Source organism: Myotis daubentonii, chromosome 4 (genome assembly GCF_963259705.1).
Source record: "Myotis daubentonii chromosome 4, mMyoDau2.1, whole genome shotgun sequence".
Taxonomy (NCBI): Eukaryota; Metazoa; Chordata; class Mammalia; order Chiroptera; family Vespertilionidae; genus Myotis; species Myotis daubentonii.
The window spans coordinates 110,723,044-110,746,737 of record NC_081843.1 but is presented as its reverse complement, the minus strand read 5'-3'; the positions used below and the strand labels follow the sequence as shown (position 1 = coordinate 110,746,737).

General features: G+C 34.9%; 1 protein-coding gene across 6 annotated transcripts in view; it reads left to right on the top strand.

Moving 5' to 3' along the window:
• NIPBL (NIPBL cohesin loading factor) overlaps window positions 1–23,694 on the top strand; it is a 175,788-nt gene that overhangs the window by 128,791 nt on the left and 23,303 nt on the right. For all 6 annotated transcript variants that reach the window (XM_059694929.1, XM_059694928.1, XM_059694927.1 and 3 more), the window contains 10 exons: window positions 4,955–5,044; window positions 7,072–7,286; window positions 7,400–7,502; window positions 8,191–8,289; window positions 8,385–8,531; window positions 10,679–10,813; window positions 11,653–11,751; window positions 13,088–13,141; window positions 21,025–21,133; window positions 22,618–22,754. In XM_059694929.1, coding sequence (XP_059550912.1) covers window positions 4,955–5,044; window positions 7,072–7,286; window positions 7,400–7,502; window positions 8,191–8,289; window positions 8,385–8,531; window positions 10,679–10,813; window positions 11,653–11,751; window positions 13,088–13,141; window positions 21,025–21,133; window positions 22,618–22,754 — 1,188 coding nt within the window. The remainder of the gene's footprint in view (window positions 1–4,954; window positions 5,045–7,071; window positions 7,287–7,399; window positions 7,503–8,190; window positions 8,290–8,384; window positions 8,532–10,678; window positions 10,814–11,652; window positions 11,752–13,087; window positions 13,142–21,024; window positions 21,134–22,617; window positions 22,755–23,694) is intronic.

The following is a 23,694-nucleotide window of genomic DNA, read 5'->3' as shown; positions in this document are numbered from 1 at the left end:
GTTTGAGAATCACTGCTTGATATATATTTTCTACAAACAAGAACTCTCACTTACCTATCTACAGTACAGTTATCTAAAGCAAGACATTACCATTAATATAATAATGACCATTCCTGTTTTTTTTTTACTGGGGGGGTTATAATTTGTTGCTATCATTATTTTAATGCTCAAGTTGTCCAAGATTTGACCAGTAAGAAACCCTGTAAGCTCACTTTTTTGTCTTTTTGACGTACTTTTATCTTTGAGGACTTTCATACTTTGTGGCACAATGAGATGTTTCAGGCTCATCTTTAACTTTCCTTCCCAGCCCTAGAATCAGCCATTTCTCCAAGTACTGCTGGCTCCTTTTATTGGGAAATGGTAATTTAGAAACCAAGATCTAGGTACTAGGTGACTTTCATTATTTCTTAGAGTGGACCTACCAGTGGTCGGCAAACTCATTAGTCAACAGAGCCAAATATCAACAGTACAACGATTGAAATTTCTTTTGAGAGCCAAAATTTTTAAACTTAAACTGTATAGGTAGGTACATTGTTATTAATTTAATTAGGGTACTTCTAAGGCTTAGGAAGAGCCACACTCAAGGGGCCAAAGAGCCGCATGTGGCTCGCGAGCCGCAGTTTGCTGACCATGGACCTAGACCTTTTATTTGTCACATATGGCCATGTGGACAGTACACTATAACACTAGAGCAGCCGTGGGCAAACTACGGCCCACAGGCCGGATCCGGCCCGTTTGAAATGAATAAAACTAAAAAAAAAAAAAAAAAAAAGACCATACCCTTTTATGTAATGATGTTTACTTTGAATTTATATTAGTTCACACAAACACTCCATCCATGCTTTTGTTCCGGCCCTCCGGTCCAGTTTAAGAACCCATTGTGGCCCTCGAGTCAAAAAGTTTGCCCACCCTTGCACTAGAGGGTAGTGTTATCGGTGGAGTGCTCTCTTTGTCCCCACCTGTTGCTGGTGGAAGTGGAGCTCTTGGGGTGCCACAGAAATAAAAATTTCCTGAGGCCCCCACTGGAGGATGAGATAGTCTGGAAAGTTTTATTGATGATGTAACATTAAGGGAGTTCCCCCCCAAGGTCCCATCTCCTTCCATTCTACTATGGAAAAAGTCTAGCCTTGTCTTCAGTGGGGCTAGAATTACAGCCACTGCCCAGGGTCTTTGCTCCATATTAAAGCACAGTCCAGTCCAGCATCTGGCTCACGTAGCTTGTATTTCCAGCTGCAATCCACTGCATGTGGAATGGCCATTCAGCTTCTGTGGCTGCATGGCAGTCTAGTGTGGGTCACAGAGCAAGCAAGAACAGAAGCAGGAACAAAGCAAGAGGAACAAGAGATTGAGAACTCTTTGTCTCAGGGTTATAAGTAGGCACTTAACCAATAAGTATTCAGGATTTCATGTGCTTTCTGTGGCTTTGTCCTCCTAGCCAATTATCTTTGTTCCTCAGGTTAGACTGACAGGCAAGCACCTTCTGTATATCAGCCAGACTTCACTGAGCATGCGCCCATCTTCCCCTTTGCTGGACCCTTCCCCTAGTGATTTCCTGGAAATAGACCGGTGGTTCCCTGGGGAGAATAAAGTTGCAGCTTCCTGGTGAAGTTGCCCTGATGATTTATATGCTCTCTAGTCTCTATAGCCTGGCCTCTCCTTTGCTCTCTTCCTATTGTTAATAAACTAGCTAGATACAATGGTAACAGGAGTCATTCGTAAATATTTGTATGGCTCTTAACATACTTCCAAATTGTTTTTTGAAAGTTTGCAGTATACTAGTTTATAGTGTTATGACAAGTTTCTGAATTTATTCATTTCACCACTCTCCTAGAACATGGCTTATTCTAATCCTTGTGTTCTACTTAGATATATTATGAACCATACATTTGGCATTTCATGTAACAAAGCTACAGTATAAACTATAGACATGAATGTCAACTCACAGTTACTTTCTTCTCTGTATTATTTTTTTTAATTAATTAATCTTTATTGTTCAGATTATTACAGATGTTCCTCTTTTTCCCCCCATAGCTCCCCTCCACCTGGTTCCCACCCCACCCCATGCCCTTACCCCCTGCCACTGTCCTCATCCATAGGTGTAAGAGTTTTGTCCAATCTCTTCCCGCACCCCCCCACACCCACCTTACCCCCAAAAATTGTCAGTCCACTCCCTTTCTATGCCTCTGCTTCTATTATATTCACCAGTTTATTCTGACTTAATTTTTAGGTTCACTTGTTGATAGGTATTTATTTGTTGTCACTTTGTTGTTCATAAATTTTATCTTTACCTTTTTCTTCTTCTTCCTCTTCTTAAAGAATATCCTTCAGCATTTCATATAATCCTGGTTTGGTGGTGATGGACTCCTTTAGCTTTTTCTTGTCTGTGAAGCTCTTTATATGACCTTCAATTCTGAATGATAGCTTTGCTGGGTAGAGTAATCTTGGTTTTAGGTTCTTGCTATTCATCACTTTGAATATTTCTTGCCACTCCCTTCTGGCCTGCAAAGTTTCTGTTGAGAAATCAGCTGACAGTTTTATGGGTGCTCCCTTGTAGGTAACTAACTGTTTTTCTCTTGCTGCTTTTAAGATTCTCTCTTTGTCTTTAGCCCTTGGCATTTTAATTATGATGTGTCTTGGTGTGGTCCTCTTTGGATTCCTCTTGTTTGGGGTTCTCTGCGCTTCCTGGACTTGTAAGTCTATTTCTTTCACCAGGTAGGGGAAGTTTTCTGTCATTATTTCTTCTAATAGGCTTTCAGTATCTTGCTCTCTCTCTTCTTCTGGCACCCCAATAATTCGGATGTTGGTATGTTTGAAGTTGTCCCAGAGGCTCCTTACACTATCTTCATATTTTTGGATTCTTTTTTCGTTTTGCTTTTCTGGATGGGTGTTTTTCGCTTCTTCATATTTCAAATCTTTGCCTTGATTCTTGGAATCCTCTAGTCTGCTGTTGGATCTCTGTATATTATTTTTAATTTCAGTCAGTGTATGCTTAATTTCTGACTGGTCCTTTTCCATTTTTTTGGTATTCTCATTAAGATCCTTGAAGGTCTCACTAAGTTCCTCGGAGGTTCGTAGAAGATTCTTGAGTAACCTTATAACTGTGGTTTTGAACTCTATGTCCTCCATTAGTTTGCTTTCCTTCATTTCTTTCATTTGTGACATGTTTCTTTGTCTCTGCATTTTTGGCTGACTGCAAGGACCTGCTGTGTCTTTAGTGGAAGAACTGCTGTGCTGGAGACAACCTTATGGGGCAGGACTTGCTTCAGTGGGGCTTTGGTGCTCACTGAGTCTGCTTCTTGAGTGTGTCCCTTAGGGATGTAAGGAGTTGAAATCTGGTATCTGACCAGGGGTACCCTGGCTCCTGGATCTCCAAGTCAACCACTGTGTGAGTACACCCAGCAGGAGCTACAGTGATATCAGCAGATTTCTCCTCTTTGTTTGGGATTTGGAAGTTTTGGAGCTCTCTGACCCAGCTGCAGTTAGATTAGGCTGCAAAAGCCGAGGTGATTCCTTTGCGCCACTGCGCACAGCTTGGGAGGGGATGTAATTTGAGTGGGACGGGGTCTCAGAGAATCACCAGGGCAAAGCAAACAGCAATGGCTGTCGTCAGCGTCTCCATGACTCAGCGTCTCTGCATCCCCGAGTCCCGCACCCCCACAGCAACAATGATCCCTGCAGTCAGCTCTGCGAGAAAGCCACCCTCACTTTCTGACCCGCTGCAAGACAGTCCAGTTTCTCCCTGTAGGAATCTGGAACCCCAGAATCTCACCTTAAACGAGCTCAGTGCATTCGAGAGCTTGTATCTCCTTCCAATTGAAAAAAACCACGCATCCAGGTGCAGCCCGCCTCATACATGCCTTTGTACCTCTGTTCTTGGTGCCTCTGCACCTCCTACCTGGTCTCAATGCGCTTCTTTCTTTCCTTCTAGTTGTAGAACTTCCACTCGGCCAGCTTTCCCGTGGTTCTGGATGATAATTGTTTTGTCTTATAGTTGTAGTAGTTTCAATGTTGTTGTGGGGGACAGCACGCACAGATTTATACCTTATGCCGCCATCTTGGTTCTCCTCCTCTGTATTATTTTTGACAGGACCTAAAGATTTAGCACCTTTTTGCACCTGTATCAAATGAACACTTCACCTACTCTATATTTAGCTAGAGACCTAGTGCATGAAATTCGTGCATGAGGGCAGGGGGTATCCCTCAGCCTGGCCTGCACCCTCTCGCAATCCAGGAACCCTGGCTCCTAACCACTCGCCTGCCTACCTGCCTGCCTGATCACCCCTAACCCTCTGCCTGCCTGCCTCATTGCCCCTAACCCCTCTGCCTGCTTGCCTGATCACCCCTAACTGCTTGCCTGCCTGCCTGCCTGATCGCCCCTAACCACCTCTGCCTCAGCCCCCGCTGCCGTGACTTCATCCGGAAGAATGTCCAGAATGATGTCCAGAAGGTTGTTTGGCTGTCCGGTCTAATTAGCATATTATGCTTTTATTATTATAGATACCCTACGTGAAGTAAAGTACTATTTTTATATTAATTACAAATAAAAATATTTCCCTTCCAGAATGTTCTTTTTAAAAATAACATCCCAAAGAAACATATAACACTTAATAATACAGATAATAATAGTTTCCTATACTAGTTAAAAATTTGGAGTTTTTGATTTTTCCGAACAGAAAAACCGCTGCTAGGACCTTTCTGTCTCTGAGGATTTAACACATTGTTCGGATCATTGTTATGTCAGCTACGAGGCTGCTCCTCAAAGAAAGATGACATGAAGTTCATAGAAATAAAGGCCAACTTTAGCTATCAATACATTTTTCAAAAATTGTATTCTTCTGTTTCTTCCATTTAGTTGCTATACTTATATTTTCCTTCTTATTATTTGTTATTTTTTCCTCTGTGTTTGCAACTATGGAATTTATTAAAGTACATTCTTATTCGGCTTATTTTATAGGTTTCAGGAGGAGAAGATGAAATCCAGCAATTGCAAAAAGCATTACTTGATTACTTGGAGGAAAACACCGAGACTGATCCTTCACTGGTGGTAGGATTCTCTCTACTTTTTTTTTTTTTTTTTTAATAGCACGATGCTTATTCAAATTGGGTCTTAAAGAAAATTGGGAAATATCATGAAGGGGAAAATTGTCTGGAATGTTGATTTTTGAAACAAAAGGATAGTTGATAATCTAAACAGAAAAGAATTGTTATGGATTGACTTGTCTTATATGGAATTCTGGTGCAGATATTATAGTATACAGTAAGCCCTTGATTTTGCGGACCTCAATTTAACGAACTTCAGACTTAATGGACAAAATTTCCTGTCCATATGTCATATGTGAAAGTTAACACCCTGTTCATTTTAAAATGCTTTTAACCAATATTTGCTTATAATTAACAGGTTATTAATTCACTGTTATTTTTAATAAATTTTAGCGAATAGGCCATATGTTGAAAAGAAACACTAGTAACTTCAGCAACATAAATAAATATATATCTACAACTATAGTTACATATTTAAATCCTAGAGTCATTGCTCATAAACAATGTTTGGCAGATGATTAGCACATGACCATCCTTATTGTGCATGGTAATTGGTTCCATTGTTGCCTTGTGGCATGACTTTCTGCAGCAGTTTTAATAAGTGCTGTCCTATATTACTGTGTGCACTAAGCCACACCTCAGCTGTGTACAGTTGTTTACTCGTATGCATTTACTAGACCTATTCCATATAAATTTAAAATTACAGTAATACAGCCCTAGCTGATTTGGCTCAGTGGATAGAGCGTTGGGCCTGTGGACTGAAGAGTCCCAGGTTCAATTCCAGTCAACAGCACATGCCTGGATTTGTAGGCTCGATTCCCAGTAGGGGCATGGAGGAGGCAGCCAATCAATGATTCTCTCTCATCATTGTTGTTTCTATCTCTCTCTCCCTCTCCCTTCCTCTCTGAAATCAATAAAAATACACTTACAAAAAAAAAAAAGAGCCCATCAAAATAATTCAAAATACATTTTAAAAAATAAAATTACAGTAATACATATAGAAAACTTTTCTGTGAAATTAAATTTTTCATACTTAATTTAAATTACATAAGTGTCAACGTAAGAAAAACAGGTAAACTAATTTGTCAATTTTTAACATATGCATTCAGAAAACCTACTTTATTATATAATGGACTTTTGGCTTTAACAGACATACCTTCACCCGAATTAGTCCATTATTGTCGAGGTTTTACTGTACTAAAATTGTGTGACATGGGAAGTATTTGGAAATCCTTTCATAGGTTATCTTTAAGACTAGACTAGATCATTGGTCCTCTCAGAGGGCATGGCATATAAAAAGAAACTGTTAGCATATAAAAAGAAACTATTAGAATTGTATATGTATATTTACTTTTAGTATAATCCTTAATTCTATTTTTGTGTATGTTATATTAAGTTTCAAAAATATTAGTATAATGGTTCCTATTTTTGTGTATGTTATATTAAGTATCAAAAATAGTATAATAGTTCCTATTATAAAATTTATTAGGATACAGTATGCATAATTTGGGATGCTTTTAATTTTTTTTTAACTGATGGGAAATGCAGTCTAAAGAGATTGGAGTTAACTAAGTCATTTAGCCAACTACTGAAGGTTTTCAATCATTGAAATGAACAGATTAGAGATATAACTCAGTATTAAAATATTTAAATATTAATTGGCTGTTTATTTCTTAAAGTTGAGATTTTGAAAATAACTAATCTTCTGCTATCAGCATTTTATCTATTTGCTCTAAACTTTTTTTAGTTGACCCATTATCCTTCTAATTTTACTGACTCTTGTGATACTGTCCTTAGGTAAAGTAATCAATAGTGGTATTTAATACAGTTGTGTTTATCGAATTATCTTTTGACATCATTATAATGGGACTAAGTGAAATAATTTTTTCTATCATTTAGATATTCTAAACGTTACAGCTTTTTTCCTAAAATACGGTTTCATCTGATGGAAGTTGTTTTAAAATAAATCTTAATATTTATATTCCTGATTGTGTACCAGTCTCATCAAACTCACATCTCATTTCTTTTCAGTTTTCTCGTAAATTCTATATAGCCCAGTGGTTCCGTGACACAACTTTGGAAACAGAAAAAGCAATGAAATCACAAAAAGATGAGGAATCATCTGAAGGTACACATCACGCAAAGGAAGTTGAGACAACTGGTCAAATTATGCATCGAGCTGAAAACCGGAAAAAGTTTCTTAGAAGCATTATCAAAACCACACCTTCTCAGTTCAGCACATTAAAGTAAGATCTAGAGCAAACACATCTTTACTTTCTTATTTATCTCTCTTTGAAATCTATTTACTTACTTTATAAGAAATTAAATAAAATTAAAATTTAATAACTTTTTGTTGCAGGATGAACTCTGATACTGTGGACTATGATGATGCTTGTTTGATTGTTCGATACTTGGCCTCTATGAGGCCGTTTGCCCAGAGCTTTGATATTTATTTGACACAGGTAAACTGGACCAAAATTCCTTATACAATGATATTTATCTAATTCTGGCTATTTGTGGGAATAGTATATGATATCTCTTCATTATTGGGAAAAGATAAAGATCATGAAAGTAGCATTTGTTTCTATGTTGACAATAGATTTTTACTCACTTATATAAAAACTAGAGGCCCGGTACACGAAATTCATGCACTGGAGGTGAGGTGTCCCTCAGCCCGGCCTGCACCCTCTCACAGTCCGGGACCCCTCGGGGGATGTCCACCTGCTGGCTTAGGCCCCCAGGGATTGGGTCTAAGCCGGCAGGTGGGCATCCCTCTCACAATCTGGGACCCCTCGCTCCTTACCACTCGGCTCGCTGTTCCTTAGCACTGCCGCGGAGGCGGGAGAGGCTCGCCACTGCCGCTGCATGTTCCAGCCATGAGCCCGGCTTCTGGCTCAGCGGCCAGTCTCCCTGTGGGAATGCACTGACCACCAGGGGGCAGCTCCTGCATTGAGCGTCTGCCCTTGGTGGTCAGTATGCATTATAGCAACTGGTTGTTCTGGTCATTCCACTGTAATGGTTGCTTAGACTTGTATTATATAGATTCGAGGAAAATATGATATTTTTAATCTTCTGTTTGTTTGCATGCTATATTTTGTTGAAATGTTAAATGTTGTAAAATTTATGAAAATGTCATTGTTTGCTTGGCAGATTCTTCGAGTTCTTGGGGAAAATGCAATTGCCGTTCGAACAAAAGCCATGAAGTGTTTATCTGAGGTTGTTGCTGTAGACCCCAGTATCCTAGCAAGGGTAAAGAGGAGCGCACATGATTCTTATCTGAACTTTCTATTCAAATTAAAATATTAGCTTTAAGTGTAAATTATATTTTCTTTGTTTTTCTTTAGCTTGATATGCAGCGTGGGGTTCATGGCCGATTGATGGATAACTCTACTAGTGTCCGGGAAGCAGCAGTAGAATTGCTAGGTCGATTTGTCCTTTGTCGACCTCAGCTTGCTGAGCAGTATTATGATATGCTGATTGAAAGAATATTGGTTTGTTGTTTTGTCATTTTTATTACGATTCATGAATATAATTTGGTTTTCCTAGTACTGTCACATTATTTTTAACGTTAAGTTAGAAAAGTAAATACCAATTACATATTTATATTGCCCAATCTGTGAACTGTAGCAGCTTTCTAAGGAAGGATGTATTCCAGGAGATCTGCTCAATACTCTAGGAAATCATTGGATTCCTTTTTTCAGTTACTATTGCCCTTTGATTATGTCAGTTTATTATGAGTAAATGATAGGAACTACATGGCATAGTTAAATATTTTGGTTAGGAATCTAGAATAATTATACATATATATCAGTGTATATATAAACAGGAAGAATTATTTCAATGAGAACTAAGTACAGAACTTTGATATCTGGCAGTATTTTTTAATTATTCATGTGTGTCTGCATGATTTTTTCTTAAAGCTGAATTATGACACGCAAGTTAGACCAGAAAGTCATTTGTGTCTTAAGAACAAACTTAAATACTGTTCTAAGATACATAATTTTCTTATATGTCATGGATTTCTCTGGTCCTTGAGCATTTTCCTGGAATATAAGAGGAACCATTGGAATTACTAGATACCTGCGGAATCTACATACCACGCACTGCAGGCATATTGACTTCTTCTATAACTCAACAGAGATGCACTAGGCACATAAAATGACAGTTTACCACCTTTAGTCTAATATCAGAATATTGTTTGAGAGTTATAGATATTTTCAGCTTCAACTTGCATACAATCTTGATTGAAACAAAGTATTTAAGAATGGAAGAATTTTAGTGCCTTAGTGTTTTCAAGAGTGAAGGGCAAAACCTATAGGATTTCCAAACTAATGAACTCTGACAGTATCTGCCCTAGGAATATATTCTAAATATTTTCACAATTGCTAAACTGCATAATGGAAATAATTTTACACACTACGTGTTCTATGCTTTTTATTTATTTTTAAAACTCTTTAATTATGAAAATGTGTAACATTAAAGAAAAATAGTACATTGGACACCCATATATCCACCACCATGTCATCTATATTCTTTGCTAAATTAGTTTAAATTAAAACATATTACTACTTCTACCATAGATATTTGAGCTTAATTCTCAAATTCACACCCAAACAAAATATCATCTGATAACCAGTTCATATTCAAATTCTTCAATTGTCCCAAATATTGGATGAAAAAAAATTTTTTAAAACAATCTAATGAAAGATCATTGCATCTGCTGGTCATGTTTTAAAATTTAGGGTATTTTCTAACTCTTTTACACACTTCTCCTCTGACCTTGTCAGACCAGGTCAGTCTTCATATTCTTCATTGTTTTGTTTAATTTGTTCTTTTGTTTTTTGTATTTCTTATAAACCATAAGATAGTGGCAATGGTTTGATTAGACTTACGTTAGACATTTTTGCTAAAAGTGTTTCATATGCTGTTTAAGTACCAGGCAATATTCTGAAAGCTTCATGTTAACTATCTCATTTAATTTTGGCAAACTTACTCTAGTATTGTGTTCAGTGCTAACTATTTAATATTTTTCCATGGAATAGATATATCTTAAAATAATGACAATATAAAATAACCCATGTTTATAGTAACATCAGTAAGAAGGCACATAAAGAAGAAATATGTAGACCATATTTATCATGTTACTATATAGTAACTGTTCTGCTTGTTAAAATTTACTTTCTAACTAGAGGCCTGGTGCATGAAATTCCGTGCACTGGAGGGGTCCTTCAGCCCGGCCTGCAACCTCTCGCAGTCTGGGACCCCTCGTGGGATGTCTGACTGCCGGCTTAGGCACGATCCCTGAAGCCGGCAGTCAGACACTACCTCACAGTCCGGGACCCGTGGCTACTTACTGCCTTCCTACAGCAGAGGCGGGAGAGGCTCCCTCCACCTCCACTGCACTCACCAGCCGTGAGCCCAGCTTCTGGCTGAGCAGAGCACATTGACCACCAAGGGGCAGCTCCTGCATTGAGCATCTGCCCCCCGGTAGTCAATATGCATCATGGCAACTGGTTGTTCCACTGTTTGGTCAATTTGCATATTAGGGTTTTATTATATAGGATTTTATTTTAACAGATTTTATACATCTAGGAATATCGATTTTTTTTGACATTTAAAAATACCTTTCTGTTCTTAGGATACTGGTATCAGTGTCAGGAAAAGAGTAATAAAGATCCTAAGAGACATCTGTATTGAACAACCAACATTTCCAAAAATTACAGAAATGTGTGTAAAAATGATTCGCAGAGTTAATGATGAAGAGGGCATTAAGGTAAGATAAAACATTGACTACTTAAATATCATTTTTCATAAATGTTTTTAAATAATTTAAATGCTTATATCTAGATTTTTGTTGATATAAATATAAGGGGTGGGCAAAAGCAGGTTTACAGTTTGTATGGAAAATAATGCAATAATTAATAAATAATAATACAAGAATAAACTTTCGCATACTCACAACTGTAAACCTACTTTTGCCCATCTACATATATAAAACTTTACAAGCCAGTATTTTTAGGTTGTAAATTCAAGAAAAGGCTTACTTTAATACACACTTATTTCTAGATCTTGTATTAATTAATAAAGGTGATCTTTCTCAAATTCAGCAATTATAATATCTAATGTCATTATAGGGATTGCAGTATATATATAGGAAATTTATTATCAAATTAAAGTAACTTTGATTTTTTTTGCATGACATATGCTTGGTTTTCTAAGTTAGTAAATAGTTTGTTGAAAATTTTATCCTGAGTTTATTAGTGTATTTACATATATGTGATTATTCCAATATTTGGGTTTTTGTTTTTATTTAAATAAATTCTCCCCCAAAAGTAGTAAAAATATTTTTTGTTGTTGTTTAAAACATTTGAGTGTATACTATGCAAAAATTCTAGGCACGGCATATTGTCACCCATTTAAAATATTTACCAAATATTTGGTGAGAAATTGGTGATTTTTTTAAAAACTGAGAAATTCATACCAAGAATTCCCAGTAACTTGTATTTTAATTAGTTATTTATAGCTTTCTACTAGGCTTTAATAAGAATTTGGAATTGAGAATTTTGCCATGTTTGTTAAAATTACTTAATTTGAACATTTTCTTTCTTCTAGAAATTAGTAAATGAAACATTCCAAAAACTCTGGTTTACTCCAACTCCACACAATGACAAGGAAGCAATGACAAGGAAAATTTTAAACATCACTGATGTGGTAAGAAGGACAGCAACAAGGCGATGGTCCTTGTAGGTGCAAAACTAGTTGAGGTCTGCCCCATTTTACAAAAGGAGGGACAATATTGAGATATTTGGTTAACCTCGACATTTAGTACTACTTCCCTTATTTTATACTGGAGGCCTAATCACAGCCCCAGCCAGCCCCGGCTTCATCAGGAAGGTCGTCTGGACAGTTGTTCTGCTGTTTGGTCTAATTAACATATTAGCTCTTTATTATATAGAATTTCTGGAGATACTCGAGGGATGCAATTAAGATGAGGTTGGTGTTCCTACAAAGCTCCATATTTTGACATTCATTGACTTAAAGCGTGAATACTAAAATTCTTCAAATTCCTCCAATCATTGAAACCTGAGAGGGAAAGAAATGAATGATGAATAGATAACAATAATAGCCCCAAGGATACAACCTAAAATGAGATAATAATTCTTACCTTTTTCAGAATACATGAATTAAGATTAGTTTTATTATGTTTAACTGTGAAACTATAGATTTTTTGACCCACAATACTTGTCATATTTTGAACATAAGAAATTTTATATTATCAATTACATGATTATCTGTTTCACTGCTGTCTTTAAATCTGCTAACTAGCAGGAAAATATGAAGCAAACATTTCCATTTTTATTGCTTTAGACCAGTGGTGCCGCAAACCTTTAATACAGTTCCTCATGTTGTGGTGACCCCAATTTCATTGTTACAAATTGAACATAATTAAAGCATCGTGATTAATCACAAAAACAATATGTAATTATATATGTGTTTTCCGATGGTCTTACGCGACCCCTGTGAAAGGGTCATTCTACCCCCAAAGGTGTCGCGACCCACAGGTTGAGAACCGCTGCTTTAGACCTTACACATTTTTCTGATACCATATGATTCAAGTTATTGTTCAAAATGTAATACCACATTTAATTTCAGTACATTACACTATTTTTTAATGTATTCTAAAATATCTATAATAATAAAAGCATAATACACTAATTAGACCAGATGTCCTTCCAGACAACCTTCTGGATGAAGGGAAGCCTGGTTCCCGGGTGCCGGAGGGAAGCTGGTGCCGGCATCCAGGGGAGGGAAGGCTTACTCTTGCATGAATTTTATGAATCGGACCTCTAGTTTTTAGAATAAAATTCTTTAACATTGGTAAATTATCAACTTACTGAAAATAATAGTTTACTTTAAAAATAAAATTTTTACTTGAGGGCATTGATGAGACATTTATATACTTAAGGCTAAAGCATAAAAGAATGTTTTATTCAGAGGAAGTAAATTTGTAATTTTGATATTTTCACTGATTTTTTTTCCTCCATAGGTTGCAGCATGCAGAGATACTGGATATGACTGGTTTGAGCAACTCCTTCAAAACGTGAGTGTTATTTTGACTCCTGATAACAGATAACATGAAATTTAATAGTTCTTTGTAGACTTTATGATGTAATAGAACATTTTCAGTTATTTTTTAAGTTTTTGCCTTTTTGGTAGGGACAGTTTATTTCAGTATATTAGACTGAATGTTATGGTTAATACCACTATTTAATCCATTATTCAATTACTTATTACAAGTAAGTGTTTTATATCAGTACTTGAAATTCTATCTTCCCTTCCAGATAATATTTTTTTCTTATCCCTTTAATCTAGATAATAGACACGATAGCTATAAATATACAGATTGCATTAAATATGTTTACATAATTTGATATAAAGCATGTAGGTTTTCCTATAGTAGTGCAGAATTAAGCCACAATTCATATTCTTTTAAAATTTCATAAATAGGAATGTTTATCTCCCTACAAATTTTTTTATTCAGAATTTTTAAATACATAGAAGTACCCATCGCCCAGCTTCAAAAATTATCAGCATTTTCCCAATCTTGTTTTATCTCTGTCCCTCCCAATTTTTTTTCATTTGCTGTAATACTTTTAAAGCAGTTCCCATACTTTATATCATTTCATCCATAAATGCTTTAGTATCTGTCTCTAACAGAAATTACTTCAAAACACAATTTCATTGTCATCTATATCAAAATAAATATTAATAAGTTATTCCCTAATATCTAATACTTAGTCAGTGTTCACATTTCCTTATAATCTCAAAAATATATTTTTACAGTTGGTTTGCAGTTGTTTTGTTTGATAAGGCTCTTAAGTCTCATAATCTATAATACTCGATCCCTCACACCTCCTTTTTTCATGCCACTTACATGTTTTTCTGTAGACTATTCCACGTTTCTGGATTTCGTAGATCTCTTCCTTCTGGTGTCATTTAAGTTGTTCCTCTATCCACCATTTTTTTTCTGTAACCTCTTAGATCTAGGGGCTTAATATTAAAGTTCAGTTTTGAGAGTAAAGGACAAGAATACTTCATAGGTGATGCTGAATGTTATTGCATCACATCAGGAGGCACATAATATTTGTCCCATTTTCAGTAATCTCTGAGTTTACTGATGCGTCTGTTATAAGGTTTTTTATGATTAGTTTTAAATGATGGTTACCTAGATTCATTATTTTCATTAGAAGGTACAAAATACTGATTTTTTCCTAATTATTTTGTTTCATATTAAAGAGGAATTTTGTACTGATTGTTACTGTAAACATAGTTTGTACAGGAAAGGCAGGGGAAATGCTTGATTTGTTTACATTAGTTTTCTGAATAATGAGTTTTCATATCATCCTCCAAATATGACTAGTTTTTTCATTTTTCAATATCAGTATGAATTAATAGATTTTTATGTATTTTAATTTATTGCAGTCATTCTTTTTGAAGCTCAGATTGTCCCATCTTTGCCCATTGTTAGTCCCTTCAAGTTGGTCTTATATACTTTTTATGTAATCTTATTGCTCTTTTGTAACTTGAATAACTTCTGCCTCTACAAGATGCCCCTAGACCAGTGATGGCAAACCTTTTGAGCTCGGCATGTCATCATTTTGAAAAACCCTAACTTAACTCTGGTGCCGTGTCACATATAGAAATTTTTTGATATTTGCAACCATAGTAAAACAAAGATTTATATTTTTGATATTTATTTTATATATTTAAATGACATTTAACGAATAAAAATCAACCAAAAAATGAGTTCGTGTGTCACCTCTGACACGCATGTCATAGGTTCGCCATCACTGCCCTAGACTCATCTTGTACATTTCCTGCCCCAAATCTGAAATCGGTCATTTTCCAAAGAGTCCTAATTCTCTTCAGTGGGAATAATCTGGGTGCTATGACTGTTTGTTGCTAAGAGTTATCATAGCTTTGGACCTTTTTAAAATATGCATTTTTTTAGAAAAAGAAAAAAAAATCAAGAATTTATATTGATTTTTTTAATGTATTTTATTGATCTCAGAGAGAGGAAGGGAAAGGGAAAGCGATAAGAAACATCAACGATGAGAATCATTGATTGGCTGCCTCCTTCATGCCTCCCCTCCCACCCCCCACCCTATACCACTGGGGATCAAGCCCTGACTGCAAGTTGAACTGTGCTCTCCTGGTTCATGGGTTGACATTCAACCACTGAGCTACACAGGCAGCACTGTATTGATATTTTTAATTCAAATTTAAGATCATGAGATTCTTTTTATTTTATCTTATTCTTTCCTCCAAGTGTGAAAATTGGTTCCCAAGGAAATAAACACAATTTTTATTTGCTTTGCCCCACTATATTTACAGTAAGATTATTGAATATAGCTTGATATTTTTGCATTTCTTTTTATCTGTAGCACACCATTAGAAATCTATCTTGAAATAACTTTTTTTCTGTTTGATTATATCAATAATTTACTGTCTAATGAAGTTGATTTCTTGTTTACTTTTAAATTTTTAGCTTTTAAATTTTAAACAGTATTTTTAGTAATAAAATAGTATTTAATGATATTTTAGCAACTGAAATGTTTTATTGAGGCATAATTTACATGCAAAAATATTCACTAATTTTAGGTATACAATTTTATTAATTTTAATAATTATATACAGTGATGTAACCTCCAGCAAAATTAAGATATAGAATATCACCCTTAAAAGCTTCCTTGTGCCTCTTTGTAAAGGATCCCCTCCCTCTGACCCTAGGAAACCATGAGTCTACCTTTTGTCACTGTAATTGTACCTTTTGTAGAATTTTATTTCAGTGGAATCATGCAGCTTGAATGATTACAAGTCCAGTTGGCTTAAGCTGTGTTTTACTTCTCTTAATTAGGAGAATATTGATGGTATATTAATATTTTATTCATTTTTATTGATAAGTGGTATCAATAATATTATTCCTTTTTGCAATTTTATTTATTAAATTGATTGAGGTGACATTTGTCAACATGAACATATAGGTTTCAGGTGTGGGTTTCTATGTTACAAGATTTGTATGTTGCACCATGTGCCCACCACCCAAAGTCAAATATTCTCCTGTCACCTTATATTAGGACCCTTTGTCCCTCAACCCCCTTCCCTCTAGCAACCACCTCAATGCTGTTTGTGTTAATGAGTTTCATTTTTATATCCCACACTAGAGGCCTGATGCACGGTGCAAGGGGCTCAGCCCCCGCTGCCGCAGCCTCATCTGGAAGGACGTCCGGAAGGACGTCTGGTCTAATTAACATCTTACCCTTTTATTATAGATATGAGTGAAATCATATGGTTCTTAGCTTTTTCTGACTAACTTATTTCACTTAGCATAATGTTCTCAGAGTCCCTCCATGTTGTTGCAAATGGCACTATTTTGTCCTTTTTTATACAGCAACATAAATGAACAATAAGATTTTATGCAGAGTAAAGGAAGCTTTACACCAAGCATGTCAAACTAAAGGCTAACACGGGCCAAATAAACCAGGTTTAAGTTTATGTGGGCTGCAAAAAAACAAAAGCTTCAGTTTTCGTAGAAACGTAGGTTTATTTCAATAGAGACATGCTGCATACAAAGGGCTGAAATAAATGTGTAATCGTTAACATAAAATAATAGAACATTTTAATAAAAATTAATATTTTTTCTTGAACATCAATTTACCAGATACTGAATAACTGCACAAATTAATAAGCGTAATGCAAATAAACCTATTTTTCTTGTTCTCCGAAAGCAAAATATTTCCTGTTGCTCACACCAAACAAGTCAGTCCAAGACTAATGACATGGCAAGGCTACTAAAATATTCGCTGCTAGTATTAGTGGAGAGAAATGGTGCGCCTGCACATAAGGGAAATAAATGCAACACAATTACAGTAATCAGTCATTAGCAAACATTGTAGTTCGTTATTAATAATTATGTATAACAGGATATTGTAAAAATTAAGTTATGAAATTTTTATGAAGGCGTTTCTTACATACTGGTATATTGGCTGGACCGCAAAAATATTCATTGTGGGTCACATGCAGCCTGCGGGCGCCATTTTGGCGTGATTGCTTTAGACAGAAGAGTACATACATTGCAGGGGGCAAGGGATTGGCTTGGAAGAAATATGAAAGAACTTTTGGGCTAATGGTAGTCTGTCAGTGGTTCTAACAGTTATCAAGATTACCTGTGATTTGTCAGAAATGCAAGTGCTAAGGCGCTTTACCCCAGGCTTCGTTAATCAGTAACTCAGAAGGCGAGGCTCATCATTGCATATTTAAACAGCTTCTCTAGATGGTTCTGATAAGCTAAAGATGGAGAACTGTTCTGTATCTTTGTTGGAGTTTGAATTATAATGGTGAATGCATGTAATAAAATTCGACAAATGTACACTGAAGATTTATACATTTCATGTAAATTTTATCTCAAAAGAAAAGGGGGGTATACTGATACCTATGATTTACTTTTAAATACATCCAAAGCAAGGTGTGTATATACATATTCATAAGCATACATATTTACATACTCATGGTTTAGCATCAGTATGTATGTGTGGTTTAACATTAAAGAGTAAATATTTCAGTAATCATTTCAGAGGACACAGGACATTTCAAAATAAAATTTAATACCCTTGAATGATAATTTCTAACAAACTAAGAATAAAATAAAATCTGACAGAATAAACTGCAAAACCTAAAATGAAAGTTATGCTAAATGGGAGAATGTTAAAAGATCAAAATCAAGTACAAAAAATATTCATCAAACATGTCAAGGTGATGTAAAATGTGTTTGGAAAGTAAAGAACTGCTAGTAAATAATAATTGTTGCCTCTGAAAAATACACAAATAGTGATTTGCCTTACCATACATCGGGACTAATTTTAAAAAATATAGTACTTAAGATATTCTGATACTAAAGAAGATCTAACACGTATCCTTCTCAAACTATTCCAAAAAGTTCTAGAGTAGGGAAGACTCCCAAGGTTATTTTAAGATTGTATGGTTCTAAATAGATCAATGGAACAAGATAAAGAGCCTAGGAATAACCCTCCACATGTATAGGTTATAATTACTGTAAGACAGAAGTGGCACTGCAGTTAATGTGGAAAGGATTTTCAGTAAATGGGCTGGGACCACTGGCTTTCTATAAGGAATTTTTTTAAATTGATTCCTACTTCAACTCAACAATCAATGCAATATAGATTAAAGGAAATCTTTTAAAACTTGTAAGAAAATAGTATGTGAATACATTTTTGAAATTTTGGGGGGAAAGATTTCTTAAATAAGTCACAAAAGCCATTAACCTTAAAAAGAGGTTGATAAATTTTACTACCTTAATATGAAGAACATTTAGGAATCAAAAGACCTCTTAAAGAAAGTGAAAACACAAGTCACCAACCGAGAAAAGATACTTGACATATATGTAACTGAGAAACTGTTATTATTAAGAAGATATAACGGATTCCTCACCTACAAACCAATATAAGGCAAGAGTCCTGGCAGAAAAATGAGTAAAAGTCATGACTAGGCATTTTATAGAGGAAATAGCACATATGGCCTTTATGGTGTTCAACCTTATTAGTAATTCAGGGAATAACAAATCTAGACCACATTTTACACCCACTTGATTGGTAAAAATTGAGAAGTCAGATGGTAAATTTTGGAGAAGAAATTAATTAAATATCTTTTTAAAAATATATTTTATTGATTTTTTTACAGAGAGGAAAGGAGAGGGATAGAGAGTTAGAAACATCAATGAGAGAAACATTGATCAGCTGCCTCCTGCACACTCCCTACTGGGAATGTGCCCACAACCAAGGTACATGCCCTTGACCAGAATTGAACCTGGGACCCTTGAGTCCACAGGCTCAGGCTCTATCCACTGAGCCAAACCGGTTAGGGCAATTAAATATCTCTTAAACATTGCTACTAATTGAGAAAATATTACAACCAATTTTTTAAAACGGCATTATTTCATAAAGTTGAGCATTCATGTGTCCTATGATCCAGCAATTTCGCTGTGAGGTACATATAGCCAATAGAATCTTGCATATGTGCACCTGAAGACAAATGAGAGAGTGTTCATTATACCACTAAAATTGTAGTTATCCTATCTTCAAAAGAATGGATAAATGAATGGCAGTATAGACACACAATGGCTTGTTATGTAGTGGTGAAAACAACAGTTACATGCAACGGCCTGGATGACAGTTAGTGGCATAATGTTGAATGAAAAAGGCAAAAAGATATAGACAACTACATCCCGTATACCTTTTACAAAGTTGAAAAATCAGGCACGATTATAAACAGTATATAGCTTAGATAATTTTTTAAAGCAAAGAAATGATCAAATTCCTCATAGTGGTTACCTTGAAAGTGAAAAAGGAAGATACCATAATGGAAGGAACACATTGGGAAATATAAATTATTGGAACTATTCTTATTCTTGAGTTCACAGTGAATTGTTGTAAATAAATTAAAACGGCACCTATAGTATTGATGGTGTGTCATAAACCAACATTATGATTAGTACTTTTGTGCATACTTGATGTCTTGGAGAAGAAAGAGCAAAAACAGGGGTGAGGGAACCGTTTTCTATTCCTGCCTGAAAAAGACCAGGCCAGCATGTGATTTTTTTTTTTTTAATATATTTTATTGATTTTTCACAGAGAGGAAGGGAGAGGGATAGAGAGTTAGAAACATCGATCAGCTGCCTCCTGCACACTCCCCACTGGGGATGTACCCGCAGCCAAGATACATGCCCTTGACCGGAATCCAACCTGGGACCCTTGAGTCCGCAGGCCGATGCTCTATCCGCTGAGCCAAACCGGTTAGGGCCAGCATGTGATTTTAATCGCTGCTTAAGGAATTAAGTTATGGAGTAGGACAAAGAGAATTTGCTGTTCAGAATTGAAACTGGGTAAATTGAAGTCTTCTGCTTTGATATATTTAAGTTTGAGTTGGGGGCAGTGTATGTGTTATGTTATTCTGATTGCTATTAGTTGATTTAATCATCCATGCATCTTTCAGTGAAAGTGTAAATGTATGCATTCCAGTACCAGCCAGGTTTTTTTAAGTTTAAATTAATGTGAAATTTTATTAAATTCCTCAGTTATACTAGCCACATTTCAAGAGTTAAGTATATGCATGTGGCTCAGGGCAACCATATTGGACAGATATAGAACATTTCCATCATTGCAGAAACTTATATTGGACAGCATTGGAATTCTTCACAGAAATCAAATACACATTTCAACTTATTTAATAACCCCAGAGTTGTATTAGCTAATCATTAAACAAAATAGATATGCCTCAGATGACTTTATCATTGCATTGAGCTATGATTATGAAAGACTGAATAGGATGGGGTTTTTGGGGGGGGTGTTTTTAGTGGGGTTGGCTATAGTTAGACTGATCTCTTCCTTATCTCATTCATAACACTTTTCTAATATTGTTTATTAATAATTTGGCAAAGGATAACACAGAAGAAATCTAGACTTATGTTTTATAATTCCAAGATTTAAGGTGCAATTCAGATATAGTTACAATTATATAAATGATGTAATTAACACATTATATAATTTTTGAGACATTAAAGGACTTGGAATAATGAGGAATGGAATTCTTTTAAATAATTCAACTAGCATTGAGTGGTACTCTTAAAAGAAGGTCACCTTTCTAATTTCTCTCATATCCTACCTCAGGTCCCACATACAGCAATTTAAATACTTCATACTAAAATTGTTTGAAAGTATTTATAAATTATTGGTTTATAACTTATTTTTTAAACATTTGTTTTATATTTTTGTTTATTTTCATTTTCAGTTTTAAATTGTTAATAACAAATTGAAAAGCTTATTATGGACACATTAAATGCGTTTTTATTATTATTGCCTAATGAATAATTATACTGGGATCTTTTTTTTTATATATATACATATATAGTTGTTGAAGTCCGAAGAGGATTCCTCATATAAACCTGTGAAGAAAGCTTGTACTCAACTTGTTGATAACCTAGTTGAGCACATTCTTAAATATGAGGAATCTCTAGCTGGTAAGACATTTTATATATTGGTCATTAAGTTGATTTTATAAGATATTTTAAAATACTTTGGGCATATTTCTCATTTTTGCCTCTGGCTCTGCTTAGCCTAATACTGAACTACTTTACTCTTGAATGAAATCTGTTTTTTGTTTGATGTTGCAGCCTTGATTATATTGTTAAGGTTGACTAAGATTATCTAGAGCAATAAAGCATGGGCCTCGTCTCTCACATATCTTTCGGTAGCATATCATTTTAGATGTCATATTAAACAGGAATAAAAAGAAATCCAGGGGCTAATACATACTTAGCTAATTGAACTCATTCAAAAGCTGTTTGATATATTTTTAATCCTATAAAATTTCCTCTCAAAATGAAATTGGTTTAATTATTATAAAAATGTTTTTAAATGATTTGTAGTATATTCCTAATTTAATTTTAATTGTTATATAAAAATGTGCTTAATCTTGCTTGAGCTAGTAAGCTATTAATATCTTTAATTTAAAATTTTTCTTAAATATTAGTGTTATATTATTTAGTAAATTAATCAGTGGCAAGTCTAAAATTATTAATCAAATATAAATAATTATATGAAAACTATAAAAGTCAGATTTGCTATCTATTGCTTAAAGCACACAAGACTAACATGACTTATATCACCTGATGTACATTAATGAGGAACAATATTGGGGGTCATTCTCCAATATGGTGGCCAGTTGCCTCTTACAGAGGTACATTTATGGCACCTACGGAAACTTGATACCCTTTATATTTTTATGCAGTATTTTTTCTTTAATGTTTTCTTTTTTTTTTTTCCTTCATTTTCCATGTGTACCTTTTTTTTCTTCTTTTTGTTCTGTTTTCTCTATCCTAGATTTTAAGGGTGATACTGTTGTCTCTTGATATTAAAAAGTTGCTAATCTCCTCTAAAAACTAATTTGCCATTCAAGAACCATTCTAACTAGCAACATTTTCCTCTCGCCTGAATAGCGTTTTGTTTTCCTTTTTAATGTAGCACTGGTCCAACTTCTTAATTTCTCACTCCCATCTTTTAACATTCTTCTACAGCTTCATTGTCCCCCCAGTATCTTTAAACACAGTATCACCTCAGCTAAATTGGTTTTGTCTCCCTTTGCTAACTTTCTTTCCCATATTGACTTTTATCCATTTTTAGATATAACCAACATCCTGTCTCTTCCCAAAGCCCATCTCTAAACTTCCGAACTTCTATACTGTTTTTTAACTTAAATCCTCCTCCCCTCAGGGAACACATTTGCCTTCTATAGTGCAGCCTCTTTGTCCTTTATTCTTAATATATGTAATTTATATATTAAAGATAAAAATGAAGTGCAGGACGTCTAGTATCATAAGAAACTTTAATGAGTTATATTAAGGAATCTATTCAGAGGATAATATTGAGTAATTTAAATAATAGTCTGTATAATTTTCACTGCCTTGTCATATTTTAGTGTCTTATTTCTTGTTCGTTTTTTCAGACTCTGACAATAAAGGTGTGAACTCTGGAAGATTGGTGGCTTGCATAACCACTTTGTTCTTATTCAGCAAGATAAGACCCCAGCTCATGGTTAAACATGCCATGACGATGCAGCCCTACCTCACCACTAAATGCAGTGTAAGTATGGAGCTTCCTGGTTTTCTCTTTATAGAAACCATGTACTAAATATTTTAACTTTGGCATTCAGTGTCATTCATATTTTCACTGACAGATGACAGTTATTTTCAGTGACAGGTCAACTGTGTTATGTACTCAAATTTTTGTTCTAATTTCATAGCAAGCTATCTACAAACGTTTTTCTGATGTATTAAGTTCAGGCACCATTTCTCATTAAGCCAAACACTCTATATATGCTTAATAAATGTAACTATTATTAAGATCGCAAAGCTAAATGAGGTAGAGTTCTATCATTGAGAAACTTAATGTCTTTTGGATTCTGAGTTTGCTTTTAATTTGTCATTTTTAGTATGTTTTATTTTAAACATTTATTTTTACAATACACCAATATGTTGACTATGGAAATTTAGCATGCCACAGATGTTAGGTTGTTATTTTAAGTTAATATTACACATACTAAGTTTTCCTAGAATCAAATGTGAAAACTTAAGTAAAATAATCCAGCAATTTATATGGTAACATGGTGAGTTAAGTGACTTATTACAAACACTAAATTTTAAAATACTTTGAAAACTTTATAATATGGTTTTTCTGTTTTCTCAGTTTTCCTAAGAAACTAATTTTAACAATTTTATCTACTAAATTTGTTTTGCTGCTGTAGTCAGATTTTTTTGTGTTGTAAATTAATAAGTTCTAAATGAAAATCTTAGGATGTCCTGAGAAATGTTAAGAATTGAGGAAAGCCCTAACCCAGTGGTTCTCAACCTTCCTAATGCCGCGACCCTTTAATACAGTTCCTCATGTTGTGGTGACCCCCAATTTCATTGTTACAAATTGAACATAATTAAAGCATCGTGATTAATCACAAAAACAATATGTAATTATATATGTGTTTTCCGATGGTCTTAGGCAACCCCTGTGAAAGGGTTGTTCGACCCCC